Below are 23,291 nucleotides of genomic sequence, written 5' to 3'. Positions count from 1 at the left end.
AGTCAAGATTTATGAACTTTAATTAATGAATCATTAGATATTTTGTGTATTAGAAAGTTTTTAATATTTGGCTTAAAATATGAAACTAACTCAGATTTTTATATAAATGTAGTATAAATTCTACTAAAGTACTCTTTAAGATTTCTAACACTTATGATTTATTTGGCCAATATAGAATGCCCAGCGTTTGTGACTTGTATGGTACTTCAGTAATTTTTCCTTCACCTAATTCATCTCTTTACATTTATGACTAATTGGCTAAAGTGGTGATCTCCAAACTGCTATTTAATCTTAAAACTCTCTGAAACTAGGCTGCTAAGCAGATTATTAGATGATAGGCACTGAATGATGGTTCAAAAATATTCATTGATCCCTTTCTACTGTACCAGAAACTGCTCTAAGCATTAGGGATATATCAGTTTAAAGAAAAAATTGTGCCCTTGTGCCACGTGAATTTTAGTGAATTTTCATCAGGCGTGAATTTGGAGTACAGATTACCTATATCTAAACAATTACTATGAATAACATCCATTTATTTATATTGGCTCCCTTAAAAGTTTTTTAAATTCAGTTAGTTTAATTTCATGCTATTTTGGAAGTTCTACAAGCGGTGACTATTTGAAAGAATTTTTCTAACATCTTCTATTATTGAAGATTTCTATTTTAGGTTGTACCATTTATAAAAAGATGCATGTGATATATTCCTCTATGTTCTAGTGTTAAAATGTTAGTTTCATTAGAGCAGAAATCATGTTTATGTGTTTCTATGTTCTAGTGTTAAAATGTTAGTTTCATTAGAGCAGAAATCATGTTTATGTGTTTAACTACTGGTGGTGTTGGAAGTGTTGACATTTGAATTATCTTGTTTGTTTTGGGGAGGATAAAAATTATGTGCCTTTCCCCCATTTCTTACACTATTTCCTTGTCTTCCTCCCATTCAGTGTAAGTCACTGATTTAATGAACCATTATTACTAATGGGAGGTCACAGTAACCCTTAGGTGTATTGGGACACAAAGGAAGGTAAGAAGCACTGGCCATGAGGAACTTGCATATAGATATAGGTAATCCTTAGATTACCTTATCCTTACCTTAGATATAGGTAATCTGTAATTCTTTATGTTAGTCAGTGAGTACTGTGTAAATCATCATGTTTCCCTTTTTGCCTTTGCTTCTAAGAAGCTCAGCAATAACGGTAATATAAGTTTCTGGTCCAAATAAAAGTAAAGAGGAGATATAAGAGAGGTTGGTGTAGTTTTTTCTGATTATAAAAATACATGCTCAGGAGGTGGGGTGAAATGGGGAATTGTTAAATGAGTACAAAGTTTCAGTTGAGGAAGATGAAAATGTTCTGGAGATGGATGGATGGATGGTGGTGATGGTTATACAACCGTGTGAATGCACTTAATGCCACTGTACACTTAAAAATAGTTAGAATGGTAAATTTTATGTTACATGTTGAAAAAATACATGCTCATCATAGAAATCTTACAAAGTAGATAAATATGAAAAGAAAATAATTTATAATTTCACTCCCCAGAGAGGATCATGAATAACTTTTCAGTGTATTTCCTTTTCCTTTGTACACACATATTTAAATAAGATTTAGATCTGTTACAGATGTAGTTCCTGCTCGTCCTCTTCTTCATTTAATGTATTGTGAGCATTTTCCCATCACTTAGTATTTTTTGAAAAAATAATTTAAATTGGCTACATAACATTCTATGTTATGGGCATTTTTACTTAACAGATTTCAAATTTGGGGGTATTTGGATTTTTCTAATTTATCTATCTATCTATCTATTTATGGCTATGTTGGGTCTTTGTTGCGTGTAGGCTTTCTCTAGTTGCGGTGAGTGGGGGCTACTCTTCGTTGCGGTGTGTAGGCTTCTTATTGTGGTGGCTTCTGTTGTTGCAGAGCATGGGCTCTAGGCATGTGGGCTCAGTAGTTGTGGCTTGCGGGCTCTAGAGCGCAGGCTCAGTAGTTGTGGCGCACGGGCTTAGTTGCTTCGCTGCATGTCGAATCTTCCTGGACCAGGGCTTGAACCCGTGTCCCCTGCGTTGGCAGGCAGATTCTTAACCACTGCGCCACCAGGGAAGTCCCAATTTTTCTATTTTAAATTAATTTTTTTGTTCATATTTTTGGTTACTTAGACAAAGATCATGAACATTTAAAAAAATTCTCTGGTCTAGATATATTGCCATAATTTGCTCCAGAAAGGTTATACCAATTCACAATCTTACCAGCATCTATTTCATCTTTATCTTTAGTTTGACTACCTTTAAAACATGCTGATATAATAAGCTTCTTCATGTTCTTTTAGAATTGTTTGCAACGTGTGTAAAATGAAAAGGGCCACATTCCTTAATATGTGGAGAGCTTTTATAGAGATAAAAACTCACTGGACTACTGAGCCTGCGCGTCTGGAGCCTGTGCTCCGCAACAAGAGAGGCCACGACAGTGAGAGGCCTACGCACCGCGATGAAGAGTGGCCCTCGCTTGCCACAACTAGAGAAAGCCCTTGCACAGAAACGGAGACCCAACACAGCCAAAAAAATAAAAATAAATATAAATAAAAAAACTCACTGGAAAAATATGTAAAGTACCTAAGGCATGAAAAGGCATTCTACAGAAAAAAGTTAAAAAAAAATTGCTTCTAAACATGAAAAGATGCACAGTTATACCCCAGAGTTAAAGAGTTACAAAAAAAAAAAAAAAAGATACCATTTTTCACTTACCAGACTAGCAAATACCAGAAAAAAAAAAAGTCATAATACAAGTTTGCGGGGAGTAAGCCTTCTCATATACTACAGGCGTTGGAGTGTGGTGGGAGAGTAATTGGTACAATCTTTTGGAAAGGCAAATTTTCAATAACACAATTAAAATTCACCTGTCTTTTGACTTGGCAGTTCAGTGACTAGGAGTTCATACTAACTGTACAAAGATATATGAAAAGAATGTTCATTATGGCATTGTTTGTAGTAGTTAAATAGAAATGGTACATCTTTGCAGTGATACCATTCTATAGCCATTAGAATGAGAGTAGATAAAATGTGTAAATATGGAATGATCTCTAAGATATATTGGTAAATAAAAAATATACGGAACATGTATCGTATGCTCTTGTTTCTCTAAAAGAAATAAAAGTGCATAGGTGGTAGAGACATATACTAAGTACACACACACACACACACACACACACACGCGCGCGCGCGCATGCCTAAAAATATGCCCAAGAAACTAACACTGGTGATTGCCTCTGGGGAGGGGGAATCTGAGGATCTGTGGTGGGAAGACGACTTTTCACTGTATTATTTCCCATCTGTGAGGATTAGCATTTTAAATACTAGACTGAACTCTTGTTTGTACTGTTACATACAGCATGTTTCCATAGAACATAGACAGACTTCAGCCATGATTGTGCACAAAATATAAATTTTTGAAGAACTGGTGATCTGCTTAATGAAGTTAAAAAATCAGAGGGACCTTGGCATAGTCCTCATGTGCAAAGTTTGATACATGTTGGTCTTAACTTTTTGTGGGTTCTTTAGACTATCGTGTATAGATTACATGAAAAAATCTTAAATTAGTGGCTCTCGATTCTGCCTGCCCATGAGAGTCACCTTGGGTCTAAAACCACACAGATTCCCAGATCCTACTTCAGACCTACTGGTTCAGAATCTCTGAGGGTGCGACCCTGGTACTTGTACTTTTAAACAATTTCTCAGATATTTTTTCTGCTCAGCTGAAGTCGAAACTGTTGTATTAAATTGTGTGTGTGTATAACTTTAAACAAATAAAAACAAACCCCAATATCTTTACTGTTGTAAAAGTTAATTTTAAAAAAGACTGTAATGATTTAAGATAATTTTTTGCTTTCCAAAATGATATTTTTTAGGTTTTTTTTAATTGAAATAGAGTTCACATAAAATATTGTTAGTTTCAGGTGTACTACATAGTGATTTGACATCTGCATACATTATGAAATGGTCACCATGGTAAATCTAGTAACCATCTGTCCCCATACGAGGTTATTACAGTATTATTGACCGTATTTTATATTGTGTGTTACACCCCCAAGGCTGATTCCTTTTCTTTCTGGAGGTTTGTACCTCTTAAGCCCCTTCACCTATTCTACCCCACCCCCACACCCCTTCTCTCTGGCAACTACCTATTTGTTCTCTGTGTATATGAGTCTGTTTCCATTTTGTGTTGTTTGTTTCGTTTTTTCCATCTAAGATTTTGGAATGATTTTTAAAAATATGGCTGTTGAAAGGATGAAATAAAATGATGACAGTGAAAGGACTTGTGAACAGCCTGGGGTGGTCTGTCTTAAAGGCAGTTTTTCAAATTGCTCAATCTGCTTAATAGATCAGTTAAAGCTATACATTCTCCCCTGGCTTGAGCTGTGCGTATCAGAGAATATTTTATCAGTCTTACACATTCTTAAGCATTTTAAAATCGTTGAAGTACAGGTGGGTCTCTCCTACTAGGCTTTAAACTCTTTGCAAGTAGGCACTATTTAAAAAAAAAAAATTTCCTTCTGCCCTCTTTATTATTATTTCTTTTTGTGATAAGAATACTTAATGTAAGATTTACTGTCTTAGCAAATTTTTAAGTGTACAATATAGTATTGTTAACTATAGGCACTATGCTGTAAAGTAGATCTCTAGGACTTATTCATCTTATATAACCAGTATGTATCAAACTTTGCTTATGAGGACTATGCCAAGGTCCCTCTGATTTTTTAACGTATTTATTTATTTTTTGGCTGCGTCGGGTCTTAGTTACTGCGCATGGGCTTTCTCTAGTTGTGGCGAGTGGGGACTACTCTTCGTTGTGTTGCACGGGCTTCTCATTGTGGTGGGTTCTCTTGTTGTGGAGGACAGACCCTAGGTGCATGGGCTTCGGTAGTTGTGGCTCGCGGGCTCTAGAGCGCAGGCTCAGTAGTTGTGGCGCACGGGCTTAGTTGCTCCGCGGCATGTGGGATCTTCCCAGACCAGGGATTGAACCTGTGTCCCCTGCATTGGCAGGCAGATTCTTAACCACTGCGCCACCAGGGAAGTCCTGGTCCCTCTGATTATAAAACTTCAATAAAACAGATCACCAGTTCTTCAGAAATTTATATTTAACCAATATAAAATTTATATTTAACTAAACGCCTTGTTTCCTCCTTCCCCGGCCTGGCAATCACCATTCTACTTTCTGCTTTAGGAGTTTGAGTGTTTTAGATTCCTCATAAAAGTGATATCATTAGTATTTGTCTTTCTGCGTCTGGCTTATTTCTCTTTGCACGGTGTCCTCCAGGTTCATCCATGTTGTCACAAATGGCTGGATTTTCTTCTTTTTTAAAGCTGGATAATAATTCCATTGTATACATATACCACATTTTCTTTATCCATTCATCTGTTGAAGGACACCTAGGTTGTTTCCAAATCTAGGCTGTTATGAACAGTACAGTAGTGAATATGGTAGTGAAGATCTCTTTGAGATCCTGATTTTCCCTTTGCATGTATACTCAGAAGTGGGATCTTTAAAGTATTCTTGTGCATTTTAACATTATTTGTTTTTCCCTTTTCTTATTATAGTATTTTTAAGTACAGAGCTTCAAGCTTTACAGATATTACAGAACAAGAAACGTAAAAATTCTCAATTAGATAAAAATAGTGAAATTTATCAGGAAGTTCAAGCTATCTGCGATACCCTTGGTATTCCCAAGTCAACAACTTCTGACATTCCACTTATGCTGAACCAAGTGGAATCAAAGGTATTGTATTTGTTTTATTTTTCATTTCCCCCAAATTCAGTTAAATGCTGATATGTAAATGTTGAATTAAAAATGAAAGTACAGTTGACCCTTGAACAATGTGGGACTTAGGGGTGCTAACCCTCTGCAGAGTCGATAATTAACATACAACTTCACTGTTGTCCCTCTGTATCTGCAGTTCGCATTTGTAAATTCAACCACCTGTGGATCAGATAGTACTGTAATTTTATTTAGTGGAAAAAATTCACATATAAGTGGACCAGCACAGTTCAAACTCATGTTGTTCAAGGGTCAACTGTATTTCCTTTAAGTACAAGATATACATTCTATTTAAAGAAACATTTATCTTCGTGTAAACTAAATTTTGGATTTGGAGTTAATATGCATGTGACCTAATTTGACTATAAGTAATATTCAGGAATCAGATCTTAATGAGTGAGTGCTAGGCTTTGTGAAGGTTTGCCCTGATAGAAATCCTTTTGCAAATTTAAGGGTCCCTTTTCTAAACAAGGTTGTATTACGGTATAATGAAAGAAGTATAGTTATCCTATGAAGTCAAAGGCAAACTAAATTTCTTTTTAATGGATGTTGTTAATAGAATTGCAGTGTGGTTGTCTTTGGCAGTGAGCAAAGAAATGCACAATTTCTGGTGGATAAGTGTTTAGTAAATGTTTGTTGTATAGTGAATAAATGAATGAGCACCCTGATGGAGTAGTTAAAAACAACTAAAACCTGTGTACTTCTAGCTTTTTTTTTTTCCAGTTATTAAACTATCCTTGTTCCCAGTCAAGCCATCGATTAGAGAGAATGATACTCTCACAGACCAAATTCTGGCTTAATTCCTAGGTTTTGTAGGAGTCCTCTAGGGGAATAATACAAGATTCATTTTTAAGGAAAAGAAAATTCTCACCCTCAAGAATAGGTACTAAAACTCTGTTTTTAGACATGCTGTTTTAAACTAAATTCTTGAATAAAGTACTCTTTGCATTGATAATTTATGAACTGAAAAATAAAAAGATTTGTCTTACTGAATGTCAGAGAATTTTAGTATCATTAAGTTGAAAACAGAGTATAAAAACTTTTTTTTTTCCCCTAGAACTTGTAAACCAAAGAATAAGCCTATGAATCCCAGCTCAGAAACACTGGTTAGAGTGTAGAGTTAATAAGTTGCTCTTCAGAATTTGTTTCTCTGGATTAAGAATGATCTGGGGTTGGCTAAAATATCTGGGGCTATTTCAAATTGAGACAGATTTCTAGACTCTTCCTAATCTCCCAGTGCTTATACATATTGATCCCAGAGAGGTTTTTTCCTTTTATGAGTTTCAGTTAGAATTTAAAAATACCCCCAAACCTCTTTTCCCTGCTTAAAGCAGGCTGTAATGCCTGTGTTCAAGTGCTGGCAGGCTAATTATAAGGTAGTAGTTACTATGGCCATCATGGCTAAATATTTACCTATAATGACTTACTTCTCCATTCAGTTCCTATCAAAAGCAAAAATTTCCATATTTTCTTCTATGTACGATGTGTCCAGAAGACACTTCTCACCATTGGGGAGGAAATTTATCATTATCTTTTAGCTCGAAGCTGTTCAAATGTAAATCTAAAGTAATTATAGTAATATTAACAGCACACATACAGCATTTACTGTGCTAAATGTTTATACGTAATAACTCATTGCATTCTTACATCACTTATAATGAAGTAGTAATATTATTATTTACAACAGCCATTTGAGAAAATTGAGGTACTGAAAGATTTAATAAATTAGACAAGCAAGTTTCTAAGTAGTAGTAGTGGTAGACTGGAGTTTCAAACCCAGGTGGTCAACCTCAGAGTCTGCTCTTAACTCCCTCTTTATCACAAGTAATTCTCAAAGTTATTAAAACTTTTATCTAATGTTGAAATACAGGGAATGTGATTATATGTGAGAAACTTAAGCATGCATTCAGAGTCCCTCTTGAGTAAGGGGTTATGACTAAAACTTTTAGTAGTATATGAAATATCAAAATCGAAGGTACTTACAATAGTGAGGAATCTACAGAAATGGTATGTTTTAAGAAAATAATAATTCTTTTCAATGTGTAAGAGCAGTGTCAGTAATCACTGTTGTAGTGGTAGATTTACTGTGATGTAAAGCTTAAGCTTTGGGACCCCCTAATTTGCACAAGTTCTTTCTAAGCTCATTTTTCAAAAATAGCTTTCTCAAGATTTAATTTAAGTGCTATAAAATTCGCCCATTTAAAGTGTACAATTCAATGAATTTTAGTATATTTACAGAGTACAACATCATCAAAATCTAATTTTAGAACATTTCCATCATTCTCAGAAGAAACCATGTGCCCATTTACAGTCACTTCCCATTACCACCACCAGTTTCCAAGCTAATTTTGTGTTCATAATTTTTAATTCTTTTTAAAAGAGGTCCCCCAACATTAAATAAGGTTCATACTCCTCAAAATGTGAACTCTTCCTGATTATTTTCTCTAGTTACTTTATAACTAAGCAACTGTAAATATTTCATTCTGTTTGAATGACCTCTGATATTGCTGAAGCAAAAGCGAATGTCTAAATCTTGTTCACCAAAATAAAAATGTTTCAAGTAATTCAAATCAGTGGCTTTGCAAAAGTAATGAAATGTGTATGTGGCGACTAATTGAGAGGGCTTGCTCTCCTGTGTTGTCTTGCTGAACAATGGAATGTGTACAGAATATTTAAGGGAGTAAAACCAACATACTCAGCAAAGGTTTTAGTATCCCTTTTGAGAATTTGTCAGCATGTAAGAGCGTGCCATCTTAAGAAGAAACTCTGAATTTATTTCACATATAAATTATAGATTCTCATAATAAAACCTTTTAGTAGCTACTTCTTTAGTTGTCCATGTACATTATTTCTTACTCTGGAAAAGGTGTGCTATAGCTTGAATTAATGTAACTAATGCTTCTTTGAGAAAGATACTCTGCATTGTAGTGATATTCTTTCCTATTATGTGAAGGTATATTTTAACTATTTCTCTTTAACATTTTATTAATTCTCTAGCATTCAAAGCGTTTTAAGCAAGAATAAGATCGTTTTAAATTAGGGATACACATTTTCACAATCTTTTATGTTTAATTTTAGGTGAAAGATATTCTCTCACATGTCCAGAAAAATCACGTGGGAAAACCACTGCTGAAAATTGATTTAAATCTGGAACAGGCGGTAAGTCACCCCCCCCACCTTTTTATTAGCTTTATGTAATTAAAGTAGTGAATATGACTTAATTTTATAGATGGACATCTAGATTTTACAGTGTGTAGCATGCATTTTTTATATTGGAGAATTAAAATGGAATGATATTCTAGAACAGTAGGTCCTAACATTTCTTCACTCAGATTATTAATTAAAAAAAAAAACCTGGGCAAAAGTATTTATAGTGCCTAATATGTTAGCATAGTTGTAATTTGAAAAGTGTAGTAGCTCAACGCCAACAAGATGGGAAGTTGTTGGTATTTTCTTTCCTTATTGGTCCAGACTACTTTGCAAGTAGACGTTTTACGTAAATTAACATGTTTGATTGAAGATCAGGTAAACTGTACCAATTGTAGAGTTTAATTTGTATGTTTAGTATCTTCCGAATATTTTATATGTTCTATCAAATATCTTTATCTAAATAATTTACTGTAAAGTCTCATGGGATCAGAAAATGACCATCAAGTACTACCTTTTGAATTAATAGGATGTATTGACCACAATTCTGAAATTTCTTTTCTGTGCATAATGAGTCTAAAGGTGATGATTTTTGTTTCCAAATTCCTTAGGAACAACTGGAAAGAATCAACGATGCCCTTTCCTGTGAATATGAGTGCCGTCGGCGGATGTTGATGAAACGATTAGATGTAACAGTGCAGTCCTTTGGATGGTCTGATAGAGCAAAGGTAAGGCTGTTTTTCCATTTGTGTCCTGTAGGTGGTACTCTGTGACAGCTCTTCAGGCTCTCTTGTCTGTTAGGTAACGATGCCACATTTGTACTTTATCACTCTGTCTGAAGCTCCTGCCCAGGCCAACTGCTGGTCTTAAATAATGATCCTGGTCTTGTATAAGTCCCTGTTTGCAAATATCTTAATTTCTCCCCATATCTTTCACATTTATTTAAAACTCATAGATGTTGTGATTTATGTAAGGATATACATAAAAGAAGGCATCATATGTGATAGTGAGATAGATATAGTGAGCAACTGGTCAAGAAAGAAGGATTTACTGCTAAACACCCTACAGTACACAGGATAGCCCTTCACAACAAGATCTGTCTGGTCCAAAAGATCAAAAGTAGTGGTTGACAAAATCTGTTTCTGATGATATGAGATCAGATTTTTCTTTATACATAATATATTGTTATTTTCATTCAACAAATAGTTGAATGCCTACTCTATTTCATGTACACATTAAAGGACATTTATTAAAACATATATTTGAACAGCAAGTGCAATGTGGCACACTGTACACAAAAAGAGGTGACTCTTCTGTAAGCATCATGCCTGTCTGCTTATTGTGCTTACTGTCGCTTTGTTTATTTAACTAATGTGAGGTTCACTATTCTTTTTCAGCTTTGCAATCTGGTTAAAGTAACACATCACTCCTCAATGTTATCCTGTCTAAACCTTCTCTGATAAATAGCACCTGTCTGCAGAAAGCACCTGCTCAGAAGCAGTGTTAGACTCCCTGTTACTGTTAAGCTTGTGAGAGGTCACCCAGGCTGAGAGGAAAGAAATTAACAGACAAGCTGCTACTGTGTTCTGAAATTATGGGACTGAGGCCACGTATTCTTTGGTTTCTTTCCTCATGGTCTTTGCAGTCTTTCCAGTATAGTATGTCTCTCTTCCTATTCCACAGAGGGATTAAAACCCTTTTTTCCCATTTGATATATGTCTAAATCCTTTTATTCAACTGTCAAAAAAGTAAAATACTGATTTTTTTCTTCAGAAAAAAATAAAAAAGAAAGAAGGATTTAGGAATGAATCAGGTAGCACTGATGCCTGAACAAACCTTCTTAAAGGTGGCTTAAGGCTGTGGAGTGTGTTCCAGTTGAAGAGGGTGTTGGAGGGTGGGGGCATTCCCAAATATGGATCTCTTCAGGTAGTTTTCTAGAGAGCTGTCACCCATCATTCCCATTTTATGCCTGTAATCTGTACCCAGGCGGCATCTGGGATCCTCCACTCCAGACTGTAAGCTGGGACAATTACAGGAAAACATTTGCTTCCCCTGTTTGAGGGAGCATTGTGTCCTGTGCTCCTTGATGTCCAGTGTCTGAAAATCACTGGTTCTCGTGGGTTGTCCAGTTTTATAGTTGTTTCAGGTAGGAGGGTAAATCTGTGCCTGTTACTCTCAGATATTATTATTACATTCTTTGGATTAACTGGGTAGTTGTCCTGCCCCCATATTGTATCAACTGGCGTCATTTATGCAGCTTCATTCAACTGATACCTGGGCTGGGTTGGGCTGGAACATCCAAGATGGTTGCCTCACATGTCTGGGTTTTGCTAACTGTTTCTTGGGGTGCTTCACTTGTCATCTTGGCCCTTAGGTGGTCTCTCTCTCCTGTGGTGCCCCACATTGGTTTCCTATGGCTGCTGTAATAAATTACCACAAACTTAGTGGTTTAAATAATACACATTTATTTTCTTACAGATCTAGAGATCAGAAGTCCTAAAATGAAGGTATTGGCAGGGTTGCATTCCTCCCGGACACTTCAGGGGAGAATCTGTTTCCTTGCATTTACTAGCTTCCAGATACCACCTGTGTACCTCGAGTCATGACCTCATCCTCCATCTTCAAAATCAATAGTGTAGGATCTTCCATTCTTTCTCCTTCTGCTTCCATTGTCACATGCCTTCTGCTGTCTCTCTCTTATCAGGAGCCTTGTGGTTACACTGGGCTTACCCAGATAATCCATCTCAAGATCCCTAACTTAACTCACATCTGTATCTTCAAGGTGACATATTCACAGGTTCCAGGGATTAGGATGTGGAGATCTCGGGGGAGCCATTCTGTTTACCAGGTGTCTTCTAATTGGAGTTTATTTTTTTCCTGCATTGTATTTCGTTATCATATGCGGCTGCTGCTTTTTTCTTTTCTTTTTCTCTTTTTTAAATATACTTTTAAAAATCAAGTATTCTAATGAGTCCTCTTTTCTATACTTTCCCTCCTAAAAGCTTGTATCCTTCTACTACAGTTTGGGCTGTTTGCGTGCCTATCCTTGGCTACTCCACTATTTCCTGGATTCCATGGCCTTCTCTTTCATTGTTTATTCCCTCAATCTGCCATAGTAAGTCCACAAATAACTTCCTAACAAAGGGTGCATAGGAGTGATTTTTCTGAACCCTTGAATTCTAAAAATGTTTATTCTGCTGCCACATTTGATTGATAGTTTGGGTAAATATAAAATTCTAGGTGGAAAACATTTTTCTCTAAGAATATTGAAGGCAAAAAAAAAAAAGAATATTGAAGGCATTGCTTCATTGTTTTCTAGCATATAGTGCTGCTGTTGAGAAACCCAGTGCCATTGCCTGTCCTTTTGGATGACCTTTTATTTTTCACTGGGAGCTTTTGGACCCTCTTCTTTTTTTGAGAGTTACATTTTATTTGACAGACTTGCTGAGGACTTAAGCCTGGAAGACAGCCTCTCAGATGACTCTGAGGGACTGCTCTGAAGAGAGGTAAGGGAGGAGTCAGGATATATAGGAGTTTTTGCAAGGAACGAGGTAGTAGGAACATCAAAAGATCATTGTTAAAAAAAAAAAAAAAGAAAGATCATTGTTAATTAAAGAAAAACAGGGACTTCCCTGGTGGTTGGACTCTCTTCTTTATCCTTGGAGTTCTGAAATTTCACAGCATATGTCAGTCTGGGTCTTCCTGAATTCATTGTGCTAAACATTAGGTGGGCATTTCAATCTGTAGACTCTTAGCTTTTATATTTCTCTTTATTAATTTCTTCCCTTTTGTTTTCTCTTTCTGAAACTCTTGTTATTCAGATATTAGATCCCCTGGATAGATCCACTTGAGTTTCTTTATTTTTTTTCTCATTTTCTGTCTCTTCCTTTTTGATTGACTTTCTTGGAAATGTCCTCAATTTTATTTTGTGCTTGGCACTAAATTTTTGTTTCTGCCATCATTTTTTCATTTCCAGGAATTCTTTTTGCTTCTTGAGTTTTCCTTTTTCATGTTTTTTTTTTCTTGTTTTATGAACGTGCTATCTTCTTCAATGGGGATGAAAAATTTTTTTAAAAAAAGGTTGTTTTTTTTTTTCCCCCCCTTTAATTATTTCTGTCTCTTCCAGGGCAATTTTTGGTTTGTTTTTCTTGGTCTCTCTCTCGTGGTGGCTTTCTTCAAATCATGATGGTCCTTTGTTGTCCATATTTAAGAGAAGACACTGAAAAACTGATTGGGAACTGTAGTCGTTGATCAGGATTGTTGATGTCAGACTCTGGAGCTGCCTCCTGTGCTGTGGAAATTCCTGATGCTCATTTGGAGAAGTCTTTTCTCTGTAGCTGCTCAGTGTTTCAAGAAGGGAAGCCTCATTTTTTTTTCTATACATTATTCTCCTTTGGCCAGAGGAGGAGGAGTGGCAACATGGCACCAGGGGTTGGAAGAATAGACTATTCCACAAATAGACAGTTAACCCCTATTTTTGGCTCCCAGTTTCATTTTCTGAGATGTTGGTTCCCTTCTTACCTGTATCCCCTTTTTCCATTCTGTTTATTGTAGTATATGTATATTTTTTGAAAAAAATAATTTAGTGTGTTTGAGAAAATACCTTTAGGAAATATCTTGATATCTTCTCATCTTGGTCTTTTTTCATCATGTTTTAGGACAAGGAGGTTGTGTTTTTGTTGTTTTTCCCTTAGTCCGGAAGATTTTTTAAATATCTTTTTTCTCAGAGTATAGGTCAAATTTTGGCCTTTCATGCCATCCTTTTCAATTGATTATGTGAGTATATACATTTATACCCTGAGTTTTCTTTTCTTGTTAAATTTAATATATCTTTATCTTATTCTCCCTATTTCATGTGTCTGATGTTGAATGACTCATCAAATATTGTTCTACAGCATTTAAAATCTTTTGCATACAGATATACTCTATTGATTGACATTGAGTTTTCCTTTAATTTTGTCTCCTTTGACCCTGTAATGAAATTTTTGGCAGCTAAATTTTTGTTCATGTCCATGATATATTCCTAAAAGTGGAATTCCTTGATCAAAGAATATGCATTATAATGCTTTTGATGCACACTCTAGAGTTGCCCTTCAAAAAGATTATACATGTTTATTAGTATGGTTAATCTGGTTTCTCTGTTACTTTGCTGGTATTGAAATAGGACTGAGTATACTTTTATAGTTTGCTTTTTTTTTTTTTTTTTCTGAATATATTGTGATCATGGTCCCATATCTCTAAAAGTTCTATTTCGGTGTCCTTTTAAAATTGATTTTTAATTTATTTCTTATTTTTTGAGTTATAATTCACCATCTTAAAGTGTACAGTTCAGTGGTTTTTAGTATATTCACTGTATTCTGTGCCATTATCTAATTCCACAACGTTTCCCTCACCGCCAAAAGAAACATGCACCTATTAGTGGTCATTTGCTGTACCTTCAACTTCCTTTTCTGACACTCACTACTATAACCTACTTTCTGTCTCTTTGGATTTGCCTGTTCTGGATATTTCATATATATAAGGAGTCATACAATATGTGGCTTTTTATGTCTGGCTTCTTAGCATAATGCTTTCAAGTTTCATCCATGTTGTCCCATGTAACTGCACAATCAGCCCTCCATGTCTGCAGATGTGAAACCCATGGATTCCTAGGGATTCCTAAATGGAAATTTACTGTGTGAAAGGTTATGACTCTTAATGCTCTTGATTCACATCACCAAATTGTTTTTTACAAAGTTTGTATGAATTTAAGCTCCTGCAAGTAGGGTAAATGAAATTTTGCCTTCACTTTAGCTTCTTTAGTATTTAGAATATTATCAATTTTATGGCTAACTTGATGGTTAAAAAAGACTAAGTTGTTTTAACTTGTATATTTTTTATTAGTGATACAGTTGAACATTTTTTTCATAAGCTTATTAGTCATTTGAATTTCCTCTTTTTTGAAATTTCTATTTGTGTCTTGTCTTTTTTTCCCCTTAAGTTCTTCCTGTTTTCCTTCTGATTGAGCTTTTTATATATTAAGGAAGTTAGCTAGTTGCTTTATTTGTTGAAAATATTTTCCCCAGTGGTCTTTTGTTTTATGTCTTTTGCTGTGCAGAAATTTTAGTCTATAATATGGTTAAGTTTTTCAGTTTAAAATAAAACTTTAAACAGTGAACTCTTTTTAAAAATTTATAATTAATTTTTTTTATTGGAGTGTAGTTGATTTACAGTGTTGTGTGAGTTTCTGCTGTACAGCAAAGTGAGTCAGTTATACATATACCTATATCCACTCTTTTGTAGATTCTATTCCCATATAGGTCATTACAGAGTATTGAATAGAGTTCCCTGTGCTATAAGGTAGGTTCTTATTAGTTATCTATTTTATATATAGTAGTGTGTCTATGTCAGTCCGAATCTCCCAGTTTATACCTCCCCCCTCCCTTTCCCCCTTGGTAACCATAAGTTTGTTTTCTACATCTGTGACTCGATTTCTGTTTTGTAAATAGGTTCTTTTGTACGATTTTTTTGGATTCCACATATAAGTGATATCATATGATACTTGTCTTTCTCTGTCTGACTTACTTACTATGATAAACTCTAGGTCCATCCATGTTGCTGCAGATGGCATTATTTCATTCTTTTTTATGGCTGAGTAATATTTCATTGTATATAGGTACCACATCTTCGTTATCCATTCCTCTTTTGATGGACATTTAGGTTGCTTCCATGTCCTGGTTATTGTAAGTAGTGCTGCAGTGAACATTGGGGTGCATGTACCCTTTCTAATTATGGTTTTCTCCAGATATATGCCTATGAGTGGGATTGCTAGATCATATGGTAGCTCTACTTTTAGTTTTTTAAGGAATCTCCATACTGTTCTCCATAGTGGCTGTACCAATTTACATTCCCACCAACAGTGTAGGAGGGTTCCCTTTTCTCCACTCCCTCTCCAACATTTATTGTTTGTAGATTTTTTGATGATGGCCATTCTAACAAGTGTGAGGTGATACCTCATTGTAGTTTTGATTTGCATTTCTCTAATAATTAGTGATATTGAGCATCTTTTCATGTGCTTTTTTTTTTTTTTTTACATACAAATTCTTGACCTTATATATTCATTTTGTCATTTTTTTCCCTGCCTGTAATGGGTTTCTTAACACGAAGTCAGTCCATGCCCAGGATTTCTTTTTTTTTTGTTCATCAACATTAGACTATATTTTGCATTTATATAATAAAATATAGAAGACAATAAAAATAAGTGAGTATTGCTATAAGCAACAACAGAAATAAAACACATGAGCAATATTCAGCAAAACAAGGCAGACATAAAATGATATACATTGTATGGTTTCTTTTTAAAAAATTCAAAACTGGGCAAAACAAATTTATGGTGAAGGTAGTAGTGATTATGGGAACAGAAAGCAGGGGTCATGACCAGGAAATAGTATAAGGAAGGCTTCCGAGGTGCTGGGAAAGTTCTGTTTCTTGATCTGAGTAGTGGTTATACTAGTGGGAGTTCAGATAACTCACATAAGTCATAAGTTTATAGTTAAACTTACGACTTATACACTTTTCTCTGTGTTATAACTTATTAAAAAAGCTAAGACAAAAGCCTTATTTAGTTCATTAAGATCAGCAGTTGGCAAAGAATTACTGAATATTATTTTAGACACCTACAAAGTTCAAGGAAGTGTCTTAGGTGATCAAAGATTCCAAGTCCATTCCACTATCAAATATATATTTTTTTCTTATTAGTCATCCATATTATACATATCAGTGTATACATGTCAATCCCAATCTCCCAGTTCATCACACCACTCCCGCCCCACACCACTTACCCCCTTGGTGTCCATATGTTTTTTCTCTGCTTCTCTGTCTCAATTTCTGCTCAGCAAACTGGATCATCTGTACCATTTTCTAGGTTCCACATATATGCGTTAATATACAATATTTGTTTTTCTCTTTCTGACTTCACTCTGTATGACAGTCTCTAGATCCATCCACGTTTCAACAAATGACCCAATTTCGTTCCTTTTTATGGCTGAGTAATATTTCATTGTATATATGTACCACATCTTCTTTATCCATTCGTCTGTCGATGGGCATTTAGGTTGCTTCCATGACCTGGCTATTGTAAATAGTGCTGCAATGAACATTGGGGTGCATGTGTCTTTGAATCATGGTTTTCTCTGGCTATATGCCCGGGAGTGGGATTGCTGGGTCATGTGGTAATTCTATTTTTAGTTTCTTGAGGAACCTCCATACTGTTCTCAATAGTGGCTGTATCAATTTACATTCCCACCAACAGTGTAGGAGGGTTCCCTTTTCTCCACACCCTCTCCAGCATTTGTTGTATGTAGATTTTTTGATGATGGCCATAACAAGTGTGAGGTGATACCTCATTGTAGTTTTGATTTGCATTCTCTAATAATTAGTGATATTGAGCATCTTTTCATGTGCTTTTTAGCCATCTGTATGTCTTCTTTGGAGAAATGTCTATTTAGATCTTCTGCCCATTTGTTGATTGGGTTGTTTGTTTTTTTGATATTAGGCTGCATGAGCGGTTTGTATATTTTGGAGATTAATCCCTTGTCAGTCACTTTGTTTGCAAATATTTTCTCCCATTCTGTGGGTTTTCTTTTAGTTTTATTGATGATTTCCTTTGCCGTTCAAAAGCTTTTAAGTTTCATTAGGTCCCATTTGTTTTTATTTTCATTACTCTTGGAGGAGGATCAAAAAAGATCTTGCTGCAGTTTATGTCAGTGTTCTGCATATGTTTTCCTCTAAGAGTTTTATAGTATCTGGTCTTACATTTAAGTCTTTAATCCATTTTGAGTTTATTTTTGTGTATGGTGTTAGGGAATGTGCTAATTTCATTCTTTTACATGTAGCTGTCCAGTTTCCCCAGCACCTCTTATTGAAGAGACTGTCTTTTCTCCAGTATATAGTCTTGCCTCCTTTGTCGTAGATTAGGTGACCATGGGTATGTGAGTTTATCTCTGGGCTTTCTGTACTGTTCCATTAATCTATATTTCTGTTTCTGTGCCAGTACCATACTGTTTTGATTACTGTAGCTTTGTAGTATAGTCTGAAGTCAGGGAGCCTGATTCCTCCAGCTCCGTTTTTCTTTCTCAAGATTGCCTTGGCTATTCAGGATCTTTTGTGTCTCCATACAAATTGTAACATTTTCTTGTTCTAATTCTGTGAAAAATGCTATTGATAATTTGATAGGGATTGCATCGAATCTGTGGATTACTTTGGGTAGTATAGTCATTTTGACAATATTGATTCTTCCAATCCAAGAATATGGTATATCTTTCCATCTGTTTGTGTCATCTTTGATTTCTTTCATCAATATCTTATAGTTTTCTGAGTACAGGTCTTTTGCCTCCTGAGTACAGGTATTTTATGCGGTGGTAGATGGGATTGTTTCCCTAATTTCTCTTTCTGATCTTTAATTGTTAATGTATAGGAATGCAAGAAATACCTGTGTATTAATTTTATATCCTACAACTTTACCAAATTCATTGATGGGCTCTAGTAGTTTTCTGGTAGCATCTTTAGGATTTTCTATGTATAGTATCATGTCATCTGCAAACAGTGATAGTTTTACTTCTTTTCCTATTTGGATTCCTTTTATTTCTTTTTCTTCTCTGATTGCCATGCCTAGGACTTTTAAATCTATGTTGAATAAAAGTGGAGACAGTGGACATCCTTGTCTTGTTCTTGATCTTAGAGGAAATGCTTTCAGTTTTTCACCATTGAGAATGATGTTTGCTGTGGGTTTGTTGTATATGGCCTTTACTATGTTGAGATATGCTTCCTCTGTGTCCACTTTCTGGAGAGTTTGTATCATAGATGAGTGTTGATTTTTGTCAGAAGCTTTTTCTGCATCTATTGAGATGGTCATATGGTTTTTATTCAGTTTGTTAATGTCATGTATCACATTGATTTATGTATGTTGAAGAATCCTTATATCCCTGGGATAAATCCCACTTGATCATTGTGTATGATTGTTTTAACGTGTTGTTGCATTTAGTTTACTAGTATTTTGTTGAGGATTTTTGCATCTATATTCATCAGTGATATTGGCCTGTAATTTTCTTTTTTTGTGATATCTTTGTCTGTTTTTGGTATCAGGGTGATGGTGGCCTTGTAGAATGAGCTTGGGGGTTGTTACTTTCTCTGCAAGTTTGAGAAGGATAGGTGTTAACCCTTCTCTAAATGTTTGACAGAACTCGCCTGTGAAGCCATCTGGTCCTGGACTTTTGTTTGTTGGAAGTTTTAAAATCACTGTTTTAATTTCAGTACTTGTGATTGATGTGTTCATATTTTCTATTTCTTCCTGGTTCAGTCTTGGAAGCTTGTATCTTTTTGAGAGTTTGTCCATTTCTTCTAGGTTGTCCATTTTATTGGCATATAGTTGCTTGTAGTTAAACAATGAACTCTTTATTATATTTGGAATCCCCTTAGTTATATGTTGATTATTATTATTTTACAATTAGACAACAGTTCATTGCAGCACGATTTAAAAAATCTATTTCTTTTCTCATTGCTCTTTTTTTTTAATGTTTTAATATTCTTCATTTTTAGAGCAGTTAAAGGTTCATAGCAATATTGAACAGAAGGTTTTGAGATTTCCATTTACCTCCTGCCCCCCCACACACATAACCCGCCCATCATCATCCCCCACGAGAGTAGTAAATTTTTGCAGCTGATGAACCTACATTGATACATCATTATTATCCAAAGTCTCATAGTTTATATTAGGTTTCACTCTTGGTGCTGCACATTCTATGGTTTTGAAAAAATACACAAAGACAGGTATCCACCATTATAGTATCGTACAGAATATTTTCACTGCCAGAAAAATCTTCTCTGCTTTGCCTATTCTTCCCTCCCTCCGCACAACCCCTGACAACCCATTTAATCTTTTTACTATCTCTATAGTTTTGCTTTTTCCAGAATGTCATATAGTTGAAGTCATACAGATTATTATTTTCAGATTAGCTTCTTTCACTTAATAATAGACATTTAAGTTTCCTTCATGCCTTTTTGTCTCACTGATCTTTGATGCCTCCTCTATCATTTATTGCATTCATGCATTTATGAGGCCCTGAATCTCAATTGCCTCTTTTGTTTCATCAATCTATTCCCCCTACCAGTTCCATTTAATTAGACCGAGGTAGGATAGTATAGTGTTATCTATACAACCACTCTAAAAGGATGTTTTGAAGATTAAAGATATGATATTAGATGAAGAATAAATAGCTTGGCTCATTTAACAAGTAGTCAATGAATGTTAACTCTTAAGGCAATGATGATTTAGATATCCCCTACCTCCCTGCCCACCACTCTCCCCCAAAAAATATTCCAGTAGGACTGCAATAAATCTATAAGTTAATTTTGAGGGAAACCAACAATACTCAATGTCCCCATCCAGAAACTTGGTATTTCTGTTTATTCAAGTTTTACTTCTGTTTTTGTAGATTTACTAATGTTTTCTTCTTAAAGGTTCTGTGTGTGTTTTTGGTACAGCTATTTTTAGGTATTTTGCTTTTTGTTAATATGAATGGGATATTTTTTTCGTTACTTTTTAAATGAGTTGTTACTGGTAGTTATGTAGCCTTTTAGCATCTGTTGGGCTTTTTTTTTTCTCATTCTACTTACAGATTATCAGATATTTGAATGTTTTGCTCCTCTGTTTCTTTGCTTGTGTTATTATCTCCTTTTTTTCTTTCTGAAGATTATGATTGCCATCGCCCTTTTTTAAAATTAATTAATTAATTTGGCTGCGTTGGGTCTTAGTTGTGGCATGCAGGATCTTTGCAGCATGCAGGATCTTTAGTTGCGGCATGCAGGATCTTTGTTATAGTACGTGGGATCTTTAGTTGTGACATGCAGGATCTTTAGTGTGGCATGCAGGATCTTTTGTTATTGCGTGCGGACTTCTCAGTTGTGGCGCACGGGCTCTAGAGCGCGTGGGCTGAGTAGTTGGGGTACGCAGGCTGAGTTGCCCCACGGCATGTGGGATCTTAGTTCCCTGACAAGGGATGGAACCCACGTCCCCTGCATTGGAAGGTGGAGTCTTAACCACTGGATCACCAGGGAAGTCCCACCATTGCTCTTTCATTGAAATGTTCTTTGGTTCCTTTTTTCCCTGAATTTTGTCATTTAGATAAAAACAGATGACATAGCAAGAATTTACCAGCCTAAGCGTTACGCTTTGTCACCCAAGACAACAATAACCTTGGCACATCTACTTGCTGCCCGTGAAGATCTATCCAAGATCATCAGGACAAGTAGTGGCTCCAGCCGGGAGAAGACAGCATGTGCCATTAATAAGGTTGGTCTTTCTTTCAGTAACAGCGGATAATGAATTTATAATATCCTTGTTTGATGTTTTTACAGATTTAATCCATTTTTCTTTTAATCCTAGTGAACTCCTAGAAAAGAGAGTGGTGGAGGGCCTTCAGTCAATTTAGGCTTAGTAATGTTTTCTGTGTGCATGTTTGTTTGAATTTCTGTATTCATAAATTAAACCACAGTTTTATCTGAATTAGAGGAATTAATAATTATTTTTATGAATAGCATTAGCAAGAATTATTTGCCTTCTTTCCAATAATGTCATCATTTTTTGTCAGTAAAAATCTGTAGGAGTCATTTCGGGTACTCACATATTCCTTAGATCCTTGGTGTAAAGGGAGGAGTCCATGCTTTGGGTTCACATCCTAGCTCTATCATTTACTTAGAGCAGTCACCTTGGGCAAGTTGCGGAATCTCTTGGAGGTTCCATTTCCTGATTCAGAGTATAGATCCATTGCTCTGACAGTAGTCTTAAATAAGCTCAGAGTCTGAATTTTTTACTTTATGACATTAGCATTAACAATAAACTAATTTAGAATGTTTATATTAGCTTGATTAGCATATACTTTTTATTTAGATAGATCACTCTATGACAAACTACTACAAAAGAGCAAGAAATCAGAAGTAAGGGATTTGGGTAATTTTAAAACATCGTTTCTCACTCAATGCAGTGAGAAAGGTATCCTGTATCAAGGGATAGCTGTATGTAAAGTCAGTTTGCTAATTATTGCTAAGTTAGGCACCAGTGTTTGGGCCTTCCTGCTTCCATTTTAGACCAACCTCCTCTCTTCTTAAAGTGTTCTGTCTTTAAATATGTTACTTAATGTCTTGCATCAGGTTATAAGCTAGTCTTGATGGATCAAGAGTTCTATTTCTTTAAGTGACATTACCCATCTCTTTTCTGAGTTTGTAATTTATAGTCTGGTTATTTGAGGGCAATCTTATGAGATCTTGGAACAGCGTCCCTGTATATCCACCCACATAGCATGTTTGGTGGAGAGACCAATGAAGATAACAACCAAGAAAAAAGCTACTGATATTTTTTGGATTTGGTAATTAGGATGTTATTGCTGACTTTTAAAAGAAAGTTTGCTTCTTCGAACCTTGTCCCACAGTGAGGATGTTGTACTTTTTGTCTTTCATTTATGACATAAAGTAGTAAAACATGATTTTGATTAGAGAATCAAAGGAAGTAGAACACAACTGATTCATAGATCATTTTAGTTGAGGCACTTCTGGTTTACCTTCTTTCCTGAAAGAGACTAGCAGGAAGCTATTTGCTTCCTGTTGGTCTCTGTACACAGGCATATAAAGTAGTTCCTTTCTACAGAAAGTTGGGGACTTAAAGCAAACTCTTCCTTGGTTTATCCTTCAAAGCATTATAAAGCATGGTTAAGGAAGTGTATCAAGTCTCTCTTTTCTCTATAATATAGTAACTAGTATCATTGAAAGTTAGCTTAATTTCTCATAAAAAAGGAATAGTTCAGGCTTCCCTGGTGGCGCAGTGGTTGAGAGTCCGCCTGCCGATGCAGGGGACATGGGTTTGTGCCCCGGTCCGGGAAGATCCCACATGCCGTGGAGCGGCTGGGCCCGTGAGCCATGGCCGCTGAGCCTGCGCATCCAGAGCCTGTGCTCCGCAACGGGAGAGGCCACAACAGTGAGAGGCCTGTGTGCCACAAAAAAAAAAAAAAAAAAAGGAATAGTTCATTGAAAATCCTTGTATCTCTTTACAGTGATAACCTTGGATTATAGCCATTATGTTCATCTCTGACTGCATTATACCCACATGTTATCATATATACTTCATACTCTGTTGAAATAAAATCTGCTCAGAAATAGTCTTTTATTGGATAATCTATTACCAAACCAATGGCAATAGAAAGTCCAGAGTTTTTGCATAAATGGATATGAAGTCATGTAAGGTATGTATTTTATGTATACTGTAAATGTTTTGCTAAAAAAATTTCTTAGTGTGATGGGTACTACATTTG

The 23,291-nt window shown here is 35.5% G+C and overlaps 1 protein-coding gene across 1 annotated transcript in view; it reads left to right on the top strand.

The window, feature by feature from the left end:
• FAM98B (family with sequence similarity 98 member B) overlaps window positions 1–23,291 on the top strand; it is a 37,056-nt gene that overhangs the window by 9,696 nt on the left and 4,069 nt on the right. The window contains exons 4-7 of the mRNA XM_030843089.3: window positions 5,588–5,766; window positions 8,884–8,964; window positions 9,564–9,680; window positions 21,113–21,280. Of these exons, the coding sequence (XP_030698949.2) occupies window positions 5,588–5,766; window positions 8,884–8,964; window positions 9,564–9,680; window positions 21,113–21,280 (545 nt within the window). The remainder of the gene's footprint in view (window positions 1–5,587; window positions 5,767–8,883; window positions 8,965–9,563; window positions 9,681–21,112; window positions 21,281–23,291) is intronic.

This window comes from Globicephala melas, chromosome 2, assembly GCF_963455315.2.
Source record: "Globicephala melas chromosome 2, mGloMel1.2, whole genome shotgun sequence".
Taxonomy (NCBI): domain Eukaryota; kingdom Metazoa; phylum Chordata; class Mammalia; order Artiodactyla; family Delphinidae; genus Globicephala; species Globicephala melas.
Note: the sequence above shows the minus strand (reverse complement) of the source record. Positions and strands in the feature narration are given on the sequence as shown.